We start from the raw sequence: 16,221 nt of genomic DNA, 5'->3' as shown, positions 1-16,221 counted from the left end.
TCAAAGGCAAGAGAAGAATAGCAGGAATATCATAACTTTCGTATGGCACTCACTTAAATGTCATGACTTTTTTTCACTCACTTAAGTGCTATATTGGATTAAAATCAATCATTTGGGTGTCATTTCTAGCAAATTATCATATGTGAATTTTTCATTTAATTTTTCGGTTCCATGTGGATGTTAATATTTAAAAAAATTTCTTTTTCTTTTTCATTGGTCGGCGAGGGTTCTCATTGACCCTTGCCGGTCACGAAATCCTTGCTCTCGGCCGGTGGGGCCTCGACGGCCATGGGCGACGCGGCCCTTGCCCAAATCTAGCGAGGGCCGTCGCCCCCTTGTCCCAATCTGGCGAGGGCAGAGAAGCCTTCGACCATGGGCAAGGGAGTTACAACCCTTACCCTTGGCACATGGCAGCTATGGTGACCCTTGCTAGCCAATGGGAAAAAAAATAAAATTAAAAATAAAACATTCGAAGTAAATTAAGAAAATTTAAAAATAACTCAAAAATTTTGTGCTTGCAATGCCATGTCAAATTTTTAGGCGTCCACGTCGGATTTCCGAAGATGTAAATTGGCAATGGCACTTAAATTTTTTATATTTTGAATTCGTGACACTTAATTGAGAGCGAAAAAGAAAAGTTATCATATTCAAGTGAGCGCCGATCGAAAATTATGACACTCCTGTTATTATTCTTCCGCACTCGAAGGCACATAAAAATTTCGCCAGGTCAATACGACTCTATTGTTTAATGTTTTGATTGGATTGAAAACGAATTAAAGTGGAAGTGTCCGCTATTGTTCCATTTTTCGAGTTGATATGAACATCGCCATCAAATTCCATCACGAGTGGCATTCATACACGTAATCGTCTGCTCGCACCCACGTTCGAAAGAAGGGCTTAGAAACATTTTCATCCTTATATCATTGGCGACACGCATGATTGAGGAATTCAAATTATTTTTAATGTTTTTAGCGGAATCATTCCTGCCGGTGGATCCCCAGCAGTGCTAGATTCTGCTTGTTTGCTGACAAATTTGAAATCGACATCGCGACTTCACCAGTTCGAGTCGAGACACATTCTATTACGATACTCAATCTTGCGTGCTCTGCTCATATTTATATGCCAGTGCCACCCAGGATTTTCAGAGAATGTACTCGCGTCCCAATAGTAATCAATTGTCTTGTTCTTTAAAATGCCGTTTGATCGAAGCACGTAGGCATGTCTAATCTCCGACATGCGACCGAAAGCTTTACCGGGCCATGCGAGCTGTCCGATCCATTCCGACCGACTTTAAATTCGTCTGCTTACGTTACGTTAAAGGACGGTGTGGCCGCTCTATGCTCTTACGCATGTCGCCCCGCTCGATCCAGTCCACGAGATGAGACACCGGGGAGGGGGAAAAGAGGATAGTGCCGACGATGTTTAATGTTTGGAATCCACACGACGCGCTCCAAAAACAAAAACCAATTAAAAGCCGCCTCCACGATGATAAAAGTTCAAGCTTAGCCGATTGGTCAAACGCTCATTTTCAAATTCGATGTGATTAATGATGCCGTCGAACCATAACATCTCATCTTTAGAATAAGCTGTGGGCCATGCTCGTGTGATTAAAAAAGCCTCGGCCGTTTCACGACCACGATAATTGGCGGATAAGTCTATGTGGATTAATCGACAATTAATAGTTTCTAATCAATAGCACGAAATCAATCTAGTATCTACACCGCATAATACGTGTAATAAAATAATAAAAAAGGGAGAAATTTTACGGAAAGGAAAGTGGGGAGAGCTGATAAACTAACAAAAACTGCCGTCAGGGGGCGAGATGCCGTGTACGGGAATCGGGAGGACAGCACGCCGAAAGTGGGCCCGGCATTAACCGCCGTTAAAAGACGCCGCCTCCACCGGTGGGGGCCTGGCGTTTTGCCGCGTGCCGCGTGCCACGTGGAAGGGGGGGTTACGTAGGGGGCGGAGGCGGGGGGGGTTGGCCTTTTGCGGTTTCTTTCTTTCTGCTTTTAAAAGCTGTCTGTCGAAAAAAACAAATTATTTAAATAAAAGAGAGTTAAAGCAGGGGCGGCGAGAGAGTACGGTCAACATCCTCGTTGACTGGGCCGGCGTAGGGAGTAGGCGTTAGGCGCAGGCGCGCCCCCACCCCCGCGCAGCACGTGAAGCGCGTGATGATTGGGCCTTCCCCGTCTCTGATGGTCGTGAAACATAACATCGTCCGTCACACGTGGCGCGGCGTTGGTTTTGAGATACTTCGGACCGATAATCTGCTTATTTAAAAGCCGAAAAAGCTTCAACCAAAAAAAGCCAAAATGCACAAAAAAAAAAATTCCTTTTTTTTTGTGCATATAAAATTATCCTCCAATTTAAAAAGAAGCCTTTTCATATCTGAATTTACGAGTGGACATCAACGTATCACAAATGTTTCGAGCACTTAATTTAAATGGACGCGAAATAAAATGCTCCATTGATATTCACTCGAAAAAAACAAAAGCATCCGTTTGTTGGATCCGCGAGAACACTTCTGTGTGCGCTCTTCGAAATTACTAGCTTCAAGCCCAAGCGAAATGGGACCCCTTGTTGTTGCCAACTCTTCTAATTTCCCTTTTGAGGAAACAACATTCTTTCCTCCCTAAGAAGTCGGCTGCTCCCTTAGATCCAAAAAAAATTGAGAATTGATTGCACCACAACCACGCACCCACGTCGTTATTCGAAAGAAGGCCAAAAGCTTTATTGAAATCCTTCCAACGCGAAGGGAAAAAAGAATCGGTTGAGCTTAAAAAAAAACTCGGTTTTAAATGTCGTTAAACAAGATCAATGAGGACTGTCAAATATAATGTGGAAATACTCGGCGCTACAACGCTGCAATAACTCATGTCATACTAAAAAAAAAAAAAAAAGGAAACTCGAATGATCTCTAAAGAAAGGGTATCTATGCTTGAAATTTACATAAGTAAGGGGGAGGCGGAGAATACCTAAGGGGAGCGTTTGAACGCGCAAAAGGGGTTCTTGCGGTAATTTCGCTCCATCATGCTTGATGAGCAGACACGTCGCGACTTGAGGCCCAATTCTTTCTTTTTATCCCCCCTGTTTTGGCTTTCTAGAGAAATTTTACGTCATATAATATTTTTTATTTTTTATTTTTTGGTCGAATCATGTAAGAACTTTTTTTTTTTTGGGGTCGGAGAATCATACAATAACTTGAAAACGCGAAAAAGGTCAAAAAAAAAAAAAAGGGGGAAAAGAAAAGGGGACCGTGGGGTTCTTGCCCGAGAAGCGAACAACCTGCTTGGTCTGTACACAACAAGCGCCCCAAAAGGAGCGTATCTTTTACACACCCCCACGATTCTCTCTCTCCTCTCCTCACCTTCCCCCCCGCACCCCCCCCTCTTCCCTATTTAAAACCCCACTCGCCTCCTTGTCCTCCCTCAAGCCAGCGCGCTTCTCTCTCTCTCTCTCTCTCTCTCTCTTACCTCCCCTCGCAGAAGAAACCACCAGAGAAAAAAAAAAAAAAAACAAGGAAGAGGGAAAAACCATGGCTCCGAGAGAAAAGCCTAGCGCCGCCATCCCAAACCCTAACGGCCTCAAGGAAATCCGCTACCGGGGCGTCCGGAAGAGGCCCTGGGGCCGCTACGCCGCCGAGATCCGTGACCCCGGCAAGAAGACCCGGGTGTGGCTTGGCACCTTCGACACCGCCGAGGAGGCTGCGCGCGCCTACGACGCCGCCGCCCGCGAGTTCCGTGGCGCAAAGGCCAAGACCAACTTTCCCACCTCCGCTGAGCTGATCGCCTCCTCCCGCAGCCCCAGCCAGAGCAGCTCCCTCGATGAGCGCTCCCCCCCGCCGCCGACCGTCGTGGCCCTCGCCCCGCCCCTCGACCTCAGCCTTGGCCACCACCCGGTGGCCGCCGGGCCCGGAGCTTACTTCCCTGGCACGGCCGCAATGTGCTTCCCGGCGGTTCCCGTGGCGCGGCGGCCTGTGTTCTTCTTCGATGCTTTCGCGCGCGTGGAGCAGGGGGGCGGCGCTCGCCTGGAGGCGTGCAGATTCGACCGTCCCGTGCTGGCCGACTTTCGCCCGGTGATCGGGGTCGGGGTCAAGAGCGAGCCTGGCTCTTCGGCGCCCGCGGTGGCGGAGTACGACAGGCCGGCGGGCGGCAAATCGCTCCTCGATCTCAACCTCCCCCCACCAGAGGTGGCTTGATTTTCCCGTTTGGATCGGTGGATCGGGACGATGAATTTTTGGATCGTTTTTTGGTTTCATCGGTTTTGTTGAGAACTTACTCAGAGCCTGACGCGAGATCCGTGCGCCGACGACGGCGGACGATGAATCATGTACATAGAAAGATGTTGACGATGATGATTAACCTCCGACTGTTCTTTTTTTTTTTTTTTGCAACTGAGAAAAGAAAGATTAGGGTTTGTCGATGTTGTTTAACCTTCTTCCTTCTCCGCCATAAATGAAATCGGCGATGTCATTTACAGTTTCCATCAGTTACAGAAGTTCTTGGAATCTCTCTCGTTCCAACCTTCTGCTCGTTCGGATCGTTATCACAACGACGAATCATCGACCAATTTTGACGTGTGCTTCAAATCTCTCCCACAAAATCGTTAACAGATCAATTTACGAGCTAAAAAAAAAAAAGAGAATTATCTGGAATATTTAATCGGGTAATCGCACAAGGACACGTAGCCGGCGGGGCAGCAGCTGCTTTGACAAGCCTTGTCGTGGGAGGAAAGGTAAGCGCTAAGGTGCGCCCCCCGGGGGGGGAGCGCAAGATAAGAGAGATCACGGAACAGCGCGACAGGTGTCGCGCCCACACTCGTACGGAAACGGCACTAGCGTCCGATTAAAATATCCACTCGCGTTTGGTTCGTTGCTTTGCCGCTTAAAAGCGGAGAGAGAGAGAGAGGGAGCCGATGGGCGCGGCTTCATGATGAGAAACATGGGGTTGTGCGCTTTCTGTCTTTGACTGTAATGATGAAAACAGTCAAAAATCACAATTTATCTCATTCGTGCGAAACTACATAAAATTTACCTTTATAAATCTAAATCACAAGGGAAAAAAAGAGAGAGAGTAAAGTTGACAATAGAACAAAAGGAAAAAGAAAGAAATGCACTAATCACTCTCAAGTATGAATTATCAGTAATTTCGGATAAATTTAGGGATATTGTGAGAAATAAATAATATGTGAATTTACGTGTCAATATTTTATCGTGAAAGGGAAGTGAATAAGAAAATATGACGAGAGATGAGGGAGGGGGCGGCCTCGTGAGTCGCGTTGGCGTTTGTTCCTTATGGGGGGAATCTTTCCATCCGCATCAATGCTTTTCACCGATCCGACGGTGGGACACGGCACGAGGGGAGAAAGCCTGCACCGTGGGGACGCCCGCATCGGAATTAATCCTAAAGCCGAGTCATTTTGCGTATTTTCCAACTGGGAGGCGGCACCGACGGCGAAACCGCAATGCAGTTTTTGAGAGGGAGAGAGAGAGAGAGAGAGGGGGGGAGCGAAGACCGAATCAGGAGGAGGCGCGTATGAATAGGCGGGCGGTGCGGGGCCCACGAGGAGTAAGTTCCGTGTTGACGACTTCTTTGTCGGGTTTCGGGTTTGTCATCACGCGGCACCTCCCCCCTACGGGCCCTACCGTCCTCCATCTGTTTTTTTAACATTAAAATCCTCCATCTTTCTCAGTCTTCCCATGTTTCACGACAACTTAGCTTTTGGAGGCCCATATTTTTCTGGAAACGATAAAACGGTCTTTGATCACGTGCGTCGCGGGCGCTCGTTAACCGCACACGATGTTTCGGTTTCTAATCCGTTGATTACCTGTCGAAGTGGGAGGCCCGGTGGGCGTTTAACGATTTCCTCCGACGACAGTGGTTAACAGAACACATAAAAAAAAATAAAAAATCACTTTCCAAGAATGAAAACGGATCCCCATGGCAAGGTCAGACCCGAGTCTCCGTGGAGCAAACCGGGCGGCCCGGTGCCATGACCCGCGATGCCGACACCCACAGTCAGGTCTCCGATGGACACTTGCATACAGCTCTGTATTCGAGCCTTTTCTCTCGAAAATGTTTTCGATCGGCACTCTGCTTCTCTTCGATTCCCCCCCGCTACGATTATCTTCACGGAAGACTTACGTTTTGCATATTTAGAGGAGATTGAGCGTATTTTTTAGCTTGCCTTTTCATGTATAAAGCTCTCCCCTCGTTCTTTAACAGAAGCCACGATGGCACGCTTTAATTGGACGCTTTCATCTATTAGTAGTTTAGACAGTGCACAAATTTAACGTGTTAATTTTTCTATTATACTAATTCGTAACTTCAAAACGACAAAAGTAATTATACGGATAAGGAAATCCTCCGGCATGATGCCGGGCGTATGCAATTATTTAAAGCCAGCGATTGGTCGCTGATGAGGTGTTCAATTCGTGGAGCCTCTGACCCAAGACTGAAGAAATTGCGAAATTCGATTTGTGATCATTGCGAAGAAGCGCACTAAACTATTCCGATTGGAATTTTGTCGCCGTATGTGGCTGCGGTCACTAAACAGAATCTTCGTTAGTTTTACGACTGACCGTGGTAAATTTGGAGAAACGATACTAACGAGAAATTCTCAAGTCAAAATCGTGAAATCATTCTCCAATGGGACTTTACAAGGCATGTACCGTCGGGTCTTGATCGATCGCACTTTGCCCAATCACCGTTTGAAGTTTACTCTTAAGCCGTACCTCAACACGTCTTGACCGGAGTTCGACAATATAGACTGAGGAGAAACGAATCAGCAGCTGCCGAAGAAATGTGCCGAGGCTGAAGTCAAATTCTCGAACGCCCTCGTAAACAAGGGAGTTTCTAAGAAAAATCGGAGAAAATTTATCAGAAAAACTTGGAATTTATTGCTCATTTGTCAATTTAATCATACACCTAGTTTGATCATTTTTTTTTTGTTAAAAAATTCTATTCTTTTATTTATATAGTTTTGCCAATTAAGTTTTAAATATTTTCACGTTTTGCCAATTGAGTACGCCGGACTAATTTTGGCCTAAATTCGCCAACATGGATGGCCAGATCTAACATATACAATTTTTAATAATACTTTAATATTTTATGTTTTCGTTATTGACTTTTATGTTTTTGTTTTCTTTCTCTTTTTCCCTCCATTGACGGCCACAAGCGAGGGCCACCCTCCCTCTCATTGATCTGACAAAGGGCTGCCCTTGCTAGCCCAGGCTCGAGGGTACCTCACTTGAGGCCGGCAACCTTCGCCATCCAATAACGAGACCCGGCGGTAGCCGGAAAAGGGAAAAAAAGAAAAAGAAAATGAAAAAAGGAAAAAACTAAAGAAGGAAAAACTAAAACAAAAAAATTAATAAATAAATATAAAAGTATTAAAATATTATCAAACATCGTCCACAACAACGCCGATCATGTCACATAAGATAATGACTTTCACGTTAACGATTTTCGAATATATTTAATTGACAAAATGTGAAAATATTTATAACTTAATTGGCAAAATTATAAGATGGAGAACTGAATTGACAACAAAATAATAAATTTAGGACTTTTAAGACAATTTTCTTGGAAAAAATGCACGTGCGAGACGGACAACTCGTTACGAAAATTTATTTATGAAGTGACATCCCGGGCATTCATTTAATATAAAAGACGGCTTGCCTCGCTTGCCTAAATGTTTTGTTGGAACGGGATTGTGGTACCGCTTTTTAAATTGATCTTGTAAACTAGTTTAGGTGTCGGAACACGCTTGAGATGATGTGATGGATTTTCGATTGCATTACGATGATTTATTGAAATAAGCATGTCTTCACGAAAACATTTTGAATAGCGATTTGCTTTATTGAATCGGGATTTCCGTGCCTTCCTGTCCATTAAAATGGTCACGAAAATCACATCGAATTTTCTAACACGTTGAAGTTGGATTTCTGAGTTTCAGTATCCGCTTGACGTGGTTGGACCACGCAATTATTCCCTAGCACCCGTTTGACCATGACATTGCTACGAAAACGTGAAAGGAAAACACACATAAAAACAAAAAAAAAAATGGAGGAGCAGCCTCAAAAAGGACGAAAATAGAAAAAAAAATATTTACTTAGCTTAATGGGCGGAATTGGAAATATAGATAAATACAAGGGCCACAACTTGTAAAAGGAAAATTTTCCTTTGCAAATTCAATGCGACCCTCGTATCTGTCTCCCCTTTTTAAGGCGGAAAAGTACGATCCAAAAGAAAAAGCGCCTTTGAATTAAACTTAGATCATACGACCCAAAAAAACAAAAAATTAAAGTAGATCAAATCAACGAAAAATCCAACCTCCAATACAATTTTTGCGCGCCAATGTGGTGATGAACATCATTTTTTTTAATCTGATTTATCGATAAATTACTAGGTTTACATTTCAGAAATAAAATAATAAATAATAAATAATCGATCCGGTCCGGTTCTTCCCTAAATCTAAGAACCAAATAAAAAATTACCAGCTTTAAGTTTATGGAACCGGAATCGGATCGCCGGTCCGAGCGGTTCCCGATTCGGTCGGTCCGTCTTGCTCATCCTTAGACGTGGGTGAAAATAAAGAGAAGAATTTTTCCGACCACGGCCACTGTAGTTTCCCTTTTTGCCCCCGAGGCCGGAGAGAAACCGATGATGTTTGGTCATTGGGGTCGAAAATCACAACAAACCACCAAAAGGGCTTAAAGAAAAAGGACCATATGCATTTGATGTATCGGATAGAAAGATGATGAATGTTAGCATTAAACGGTTGTAAGCGACTAAGTGTGAGAAAGTTTGGTTTCGTAACTTGCTTTAGATGTATTAATTACCCTTTTAATATGTCAATGAAGTTTTTTCCCATTCCCTTAATGGAGCTAATCCGGTTGTCTCAAAATAATATGTATTACGATAATGAGTATCTCGGAGTACTCGTTACATAATTGTTTTAGTGAATATTGCATTTCTTTGAAAACAGTGGTCGTCTCGCTGATTTATACGGAATCGATGCTTTGTGGATTGAATCATTCCGAAACTAAATACGCATAATCGATCTCCTAGAGATACTCGTTAACCATATCCAAATAATATCACTTTAAGTGGTAGGTTTACGTGTCTTTCTATCCGCTTCGAGCTCGAGCTCGAGCCAGCCCCATGGCTAGGTCGGATCTAGCGTCTAGCGTCTAGCGACCATGGCCGCTCGAGATCTAGCTCCGGCATGCCGTGTTTGCTAGAGAGTTCAGTGGTATGGCGATCACCAGAAAGGGGCAATTTGGTCCTTTAAAAACATGAATTTCGTCTAAAGTTAGCAAAACTAATATTTTTAACAATCAACTGATTTAGAGAAAACCGCGGCAGAAGAAGAGTCCAACAGCTTATATGTCTCACCAAAAGAATTAACTTGAAAAGGTCAATGGCAAAGAAGAGAGGCGGGCGAAAGAGCAAAAGAAGTCACGAAAATTTCCGGTTGCTGATGTCGAAAGGTGCACCAAACAAGCTTTCCCCTGTAACAAGGAGGCGTTGCTTAATTTGGACTACCAACCGATTGGAACTTACCATACCAACCTACTAACTATACCATCATAACACACCATATAGCCAAAAAAAAAAAAAGAGTAATAATACATACATGTGCCAAAAAAAAAGGAAAAAAATAATGAAAAAAGAGAAATTCAGTTTGATTATTGCACAGAGAAAAAGAATTATTCAGGTCGTGGAAAAAATTTAACTTATGGAGACTATTTAACGCCGTTAATTTAATCTTATCGGGCGACGAATGTGAGTGGGTCCACGTGTGAACAAATGGTATGGTTAGCGGCGGCCGCTTTTGAGGTGAGACCCAGCGTCATCATTTCGCCTGGAATCCACCGCCCATATTTTCTTCCCCTCCTTTGCGGTGAAGGGGCGAGGCGAGGCCACGCTATGCTACGCGCAACAGGTACTGCGAAAGCGAAGCCCATCCAGTCCGGTCGCGCCACGTAAGGACGACCCACGTGATCTCGTACGGACGGGATGACGGGGACCCACCCTTCTTTTTTCTTGGCGCGTAGCGGCGGGCGTGTTGTTGGTGGTGGTGGTGGTGTGAAGAGGACAGGCGATTTTAAAAGCCGGCGCGTCGGCGGTTTTTGGAACGTGGGCCCCACGGGGGGCAGTTGAGGGATGTGACGACACGTGTCGGCCCCACGCGAGGATGAGACGTAACTCAAAGCCCCGCGGGGGGGGTGGGAAAAGTCGCTTTGGCTTTTGGTTTCTTGGCGTACGTGGCGTGGCTCGGTGCTGAGGGATGGGGCGGCTTGGCTGCGTAACGGCTTGTCGGGCTGTCAGGTGTCTTGGACCCGGTCGAATCGGTTCTCTTTTCCGGGGTCCGGTTTTGACTGGAGTTTAGGGAGACGGAGACCCGCTTTTGTTTACTTTTACTTTCCCTAAGTGCGGTTAAAGCTCATTGAATATTAAAGTCACATTCGTTTCGCGGACGCCTACCTTCTTTTTTCTTCTTCTTTAATAGTTCTAAAAATAATTGGAGCAGAGTGCTAGAAAGTGAAAAAAAAGAAGAAAAAAGAATCTGTTCTTTTTTATGCTGAGATTTAAAGTCTTCTCCAATTCCCGTTTACGTACTTTCACCCTTTTCTTTAATCGTATCTCCATACATTTAATTTGTCTAATCGAGTTATAATACTTCCATTTTCTTATAAAGTTTTGAGAAACGAATCCAACTTTTTCTTGGACATAATGTAAACTATTTCCTATACTCGATTCTAGACAGTATAGAACCCCGGACACCGCCCTTTTCTTGAAAACGTACTTAGATATGTCCACTGCAAGATATTCATTAATTTGATGATGGATTCTCCGTAAAAGTGAAAATCCATCCAATCTAATGATCGCGGTGCGTTGAGCTTGTGTAGTGAGTGTTTGGTTCACTTAAAATTTCACGATATATGAAAATATCTTCCACGAGTGGTTTAGGGAAAGGGTTTTCCTTTAGCGAGAAGGGAAAGTCGTTTTCTCTCATTTTCGATCCACGAAAAATGTTTTTTTTTTAACTGGCAATGTCTCCATGTTTCTTGAGTATTTCAAATACATTGTTATCTCTAATCATGTGTTGACAAGCAACATTTGTTCAGAGCTAGCGATTGGGTCAACGGCAGAGAGAAGTACTTAATCAGGTGGACATCCTCGCATTTCATCCAAGATATGCTTTCGGATCTTTTGATGGTCATGTCGGTTGAACTTAGATGGATTTCGTGTCGGGACTTATTAAAAAAATTACGAAAATATAATTAATAAAAAATTAGAAAAGCAGATGAATTTGATTTGAAAAAGTGTGACGTAGAGCGACAAAAAACAAAGAGTTCTTCTTTGTTCAATCTCGAAAACATTAGTGTATGTGGTCATGTGACAGTGAAGGGGGAAGTGGAGCGCGTGACGTCCTTATGTTCGATTATTTTGTTCGGATTGTCCAATTTCGCCGGACGTTTGATGCTTCTGTCCGATGACGGAAGCCGATGTTTAGGTGTGTTAGATTTTTATTAGTAAACACGAAATTTTTTTTTAAAAAAAAATTAGCGATCATGCAGTATCCAATCATGTGGAAAACACATAACATTATCAATTTATGACTAAGTTTGCCTCTCAATCGGAGCGGTGTGGGATTAGAATCCCTCTCGACTCGTGCCATAACAGTTTTCATGTAGTAAAATGGGATCATATCGTGGATTAGATACGTACACGCATGGCTTATTACATGGTACAGTGTCCCACGACCTGACAGCGTACTTGATAAGGAACCGAAAGTGAGATAGAACGAAATTGTCGGGCGATGCATAATTTTAAAGGGCTAATTATCACCAAAATCTCAAATTGATAGACTTATACAATATTTACTTTAAACTAATTTTTTGTGTCATAAAGTATCCTAAACCGGAACACCCATACCGCATCAACACCAAACCGATATATTTGTGTCACATCAACCTCAAATTTTGGTAAATTTGAGATTTTTTAGGGTAATATGTGCCATAGGTACATCATTTTGAGGTAAAAATGGCATGTGTTTACTGGTTTAGGAATTTTTTTTAAGCGTAAAAATTACTTTGAGTAAATATGGTACATGTACATTAGTTTGGGATAAATATGGCACGAGTATATCGGATTAGAAGTTTTTGTGACAAAAAAATTAGTTTTGGGAAAATTTGACACGAATATAATGGTTTAAGGTTTTTAATGTTATTAACCCTAATTTAAAGCCCTTATGCCGAAAAAGAAAGAGTCTCGAGGGGAAGTGAAGCATACGAAATTCCATTTGGGCCAGCATGTTGGGCCCAAATGTGAAAGAATGGGCTAATTATGGTCCAAAGGGCCGGATTCTGTCCACTATTAGCAGGCCCGGCCCGAATCGGTCGGTCGTTCGATTCCACGCTAGCCTTGCAGACCCAAAACCGTCTCTCACGTTCAGCTCACGTGCGGTGCGGGTTCGCGACCGTCGCTGTCTGCAGCTGGTTGCACCAGTTTCCGAGATTCGAGATAGCCCAGTTACGAACGACGAAGGGTTTGTTCCTCGTTCTTATCCAACGCCAATGTGCGATAGCTAAAAAAACTCGGGTGGTGGCGAGTGAGTAGCGAGTGAGTAGCGAGTGGAGTTGAAGAAGGGGTGGTGGAAACCACCATGGGGAGGATATACTTGGTGGAGCTAGAAGGGCGATCTTACAGGTGCAAGTACTGCAAGACCCACTTGGCCCTCGCCGAGGATCTCATCTCTCGGGTAACTCTACTCTCTCTAATTTCTCGCTCAGTGAAGCGGGATTTGTTCCGTGCGTTGTTGATTGAATAAAAGTCGGTTCTTTTTTCGAGCCTCAGCTGGGTGAACTTAGGGTGCTTTGTTTTGATAAATTGGACTGGATGTGTTTCATCTGATGTATTGTTGCTTTGTTTTTGGTGAGACTAGTTTCGGGCGGATTGCTTTACTGCTGAATTGTTTCTTGAAAGTGGGAACTGAAAGGAAAGCAATGAACTTTATCACCTGCGATAGTTGTTACTACAAGTACTGATTTGAGTAGAACAGCGTGTTATGTCGAGGTCCTGTCTCAAGGATGTTGAACCCTGATATAATTTTTCTTCTGTAATTTGTTCAGGCGTTTCATTGTCGCCGAGGAAAAGCGTACCTCTTCAAAAAGGCGTAAGTTCTTCTCAACTGTAGTTGCAGTTTGGGATTTTTCTTTCTAATGGTGATGGAAGTGTTCATGGTTTTCAGAACCCCTCGGGACCAAGATTGCGTGATTGCATGCTGGCTATAAGATTTATGCCAACTGATTGCTGCCCCTATGATCTTGTTGTACCGCTTTCGTGTTATGATATTAGGACGATGAATAATCTTCTTGCTGCTTTTTGCAAGGGTGATGGTGATATCATGTCCATTTGTTAGCTTCACTAGTACTATGGAGATTGTTTCTTTCTATATACGAAATTTTTACTTTGTCTATAGCTCTAATTATTCTCACCAACTTTTTCCGGGAGTTTCTGCATTAGGATGTCTTCCTAGATGGGTTGAGAATTGAGAATCGAGATCTAGGCAAATGACAGTACACATTATGTGGTCTTAGGTCTTTACACTATTTCATTTTTTTTCCCTTCCTCTCGTTTTCTAAGTATAGTAGCGAGAGAGAGGAAGTGGATAATGGTACAGGTTCAACTGATGCTTGTTGGAGCATTTTAGTAAGAGAATCTAGTTGTAGAAGTCATAGTTTATCGAGGATGAGAAGAATGAGGTTACATGTGGGAGATTCTCACGGCATATTGCCTTCTTCATCAACACAGATTGCATCGCCTAATGACTTCTAAAGCGACTTCTCTTAGGTCTCTTATGATCGCAAGTATGATAAGGTTTTCATCCAAAGATGCAAAGTGTAAAAAGAGTCGCATTTAAGTTCTCACTACCATTGTAAATAGGTCCTCGTTTTTAGCTGACCTTATAAGACATCTTAATTTTAGTATTCATTGGTTGTCAATGCAAGAGTACCGAGGTTCATTTGTCCAGAGAAAAGGAAGACCACTTTTTCTCTGGGGAAGGGAATGTGGAAATAGATGTCCTCATTCCAAGTTTTTAGTGTCACGAAGGTTGTGTTTATCGACGCTGCAATTTCAATTACTTTTGTTGTTTCCCATCTGCAAAATGTTTGCCTAATGAGCCGTGAATTTTTCCCATTTGTCTGTTGATTTGTGCTGTAGGGTGAATGTCACAGTGGGAACTCTAGAAGAGAGGCTGATGCTTTCAGGACTGCACACTGTGGGAGACATATTCTGTTGCTGTTGTGGCCAAATTGTTGGGTGGAAATATGTATACTCTCTCTCTCTCTCTCTCTCTCTACACATGCACACCAATTCTGAGGAGGCTCATGGGTTGGTCAGGAGTCATGCAAAGAAGACCCATATGACGAACCTTCCTGATGAAATATGAGGATAGTACCTATGGTGTATATCAGATATAAAGTTCCATGAAATTGCATCAAATTGGTACTAATTGGTTGCATATCGCCTGAAATCTGACATTGGTTCAAGCATGGACTAGCACAGGGTAAAACTCCTAGATAGCTCTTAGCACTATGTTGTCCTCTTCTCCGCCCACCTTCAGTAGACACAATATCCAGTGGTACAGCTAAGATTGTGTAATCTCTTACTGCATTTCAGAGGCATAGCTTCACACATATGCGTATGGGCGCACCGCACATACAATGATAGTAATATTAATATAGTGAACAGACATTTTTGGCAGAGTTATTATTTATATGGTCATCTGCTTTCCCGGGCATTTCATTTCTTTGCAGGAGGCAGCAACTGAGAATAGCCAAAAGTACAAAGAAGGAAAGTTCGTGCTTGAGAGGTACCATCCCTTTGTTTGGCATCAAGTCTTTGTTTCTGTATATATTTTTTGCTCTTCATTCTTAAGAACAAGACCTATCCATGTAAAACAGGGGATGTATTGTGGATGAATCTGACTTCTGCTCCGAGTTCTACATTGACACATGTCCCAATGTTAGTGACGGTGAAGATGTGTAGACTGGTTTCCGTCTGTACATTTAGTGGCATCAGAGTCGGCATCATCGGAAATAGCGGATACTTCTTCAGTACATGCTCAGTATGATCAAGAATAAGTGTAGATGTATATATCCATGTGAAGTATGTGCTTCTTATTGTCACTAGAGCACTTATAAACTAACTTTTTCGTACTCGGAAAGATTACCTTGCAAGGAAAACCCGAGCGTCATGCATTTGCCGATGATTTCAGATTAGTACAGATTTATACATGACTAGCTTTTTGACAGGGGGTGACTAGAAGGTCCATTTTTCTCGATGTAATCTCGCGGCCGCTTGGTGGGTAGCAGCGGATGGATGACATATTCTGATGACCCTCTTGGTTCTTTTCTTCTTGTCCTGGCGAGCAATTTGTGTGATTCCCCAAACCCCTCGTAGGAGAGAGTCGAACCTCTCAAAACTTTCTAGTCACGACGGGGCCGGAAAGGCCGCAATAACAATTACCGAGTTATCTGGCCACATGGACTGATTGCGCGACCATCGCTGAGGATTCTCCCTTTTGAGTCGGCGCCATAATGTTCACAGCAGATTATGAATTACTCGTACACATTCGGAAGGGAAGCTTGTATGTGAGGTTTGGAGTCGAGGTGAAGAAAAGGCAGAGGCGGAGCAAGATGGAAGACTGTTCAGTCACTTTCTTTCTTTGAATGAAGGAAAGCTGTACAGCTGAGGTTCTTTTTTTATGGCTTGGAAGGTATAGGAATCGAGTCGAATGGCAAATAAAAGCATGCTCTTTATTCTTGAGATAATGGTCTTAGAAACTAGATTCGAACATCGCTCGTGGCAAATATAGTCAGTTTTTGTCCCCTATCCCTCAGCACCGGAATCGACATCTTTAATGCTAAATACTAGAATTTTTTTTTTGGACAGATGCTAAATAGTAGATTGGAAAAAGGGAAAATAGGAAAAAGTTATCCGTTCTCGGTTCTCTGTTTATCTAGACGGCATCGTTCCGATGCGGCCGGTTGCGGTTGGCCTGTTCTTGGGAACCGCAAGGTTGAATGGTTCTCGGGAAAGGACGTTCTCTTTGTAAAGCAGGCCTTTTGATAATTAATTAGAGTTGACATGAAATGGACCACGATGACGACTCCATAGCCCAGCTCCCGAGCCGTTCGTCCTA

At 43.4% G+C, this 16,221-nt stretch overlaps 2 protein-coding genes across 2 annotated transcripts; both read left to right on the top strand.

The window, feature by feature from the left end:
- The first annotated feature begins 3,355 nt into the window (after positions 1–3,355).
- Positions 3,356–4,491, top strand: LOC115726273 (ethylene-responsive transcription factor 4). The gene is made up of 2 exons (XM_030656065.2): positions 3,356–3,368; positions 3,452–4,491. The coding sequence occupies exon 2, from the start codon at positions 3,539–3,541 to the stop codon at positions 4,199–4,201; it is 663 nt and encodes a 220-aa protein (XP_030511925.1). The 5' UTR covers positions 3,356–3,368; positions 3,452–3,538; the 3' UTR covers positions 4,202–4,491.
- An 8,029-nt stretch (positions 4,492–12,520) lies between these two features.
- Positions 12,521–15,328, top strand: LOC115726267 (protein yippee-like At5g53940). The gene is made up of 5 exons (XM_030656058.2): positions 12,521–12,774; positions 13,145–13,188; positions 14,238–14,346; positions 14,834–14,889; positions 14,981–15,328. The coding sequence occupies exons 1-5, from the start codon at positions 12,679–12,681 to the stop codon at positions 15,063–15,065; spliced, it is 390 nt and encodes a 129-aa protein (XP_030511918.1). The 5' UTR covers positions 12,521–12,678; the 3' UTR covers positions 15,066–15,328.
- Positions 15,329–16,221: the final 893 nt, after the last annotated feature.

This window comes from Rhodamnia argentea, chromosome 2 (genome assembly GCF_020921035.1).
Source record: "Rhodamnia argentea isolate NSW1041297 chromosome 2, ASM2092103v1, whole genome shotgun sequence".
Classification (NCBI taxonomy): Eukaryota; Viridiplantae; Streptophyta; class Magnoliopsida; order Myrtales; family Myrtaceae; genus Rhodamnia; species Rhodamnia argentea.
The sequence above is the reverse complement of the archived record's forward strand: the minus strand, read 5'-3'. Positions and strand labels throughout refer to the sequence as shown.

Coding starts and splice junctions, on each gene's coding strand:
- LOC115726273 (XM_030656065.2), top strand. CDS start 3,539: ATGGCTCCGAGAGAAAAGCCTAGCGCCGCCATCCCAAACCCTAACGGC.
- LOC115726267 (XM_030656058.2), top strand. CDS start 12,679: ATGGGGAGGATATACTTGGTGGAGCTAGAAGGGCGATCTTACAGGTGC. Junction 14,347..14,833: donor AAATTGTTGGGTGGAAATAT/GTATACTCTCTC, acceptor ATTTCTTTGCAG/GAGGCAGCAACTGAGAATAG. Junction 14,890..14,980: donor GGAAAGTTCGTGCTTGAGAG/GTACCATCCCTT, acceptor CATGTAAAACAG/GGGATGTATTGTGGATGAAT.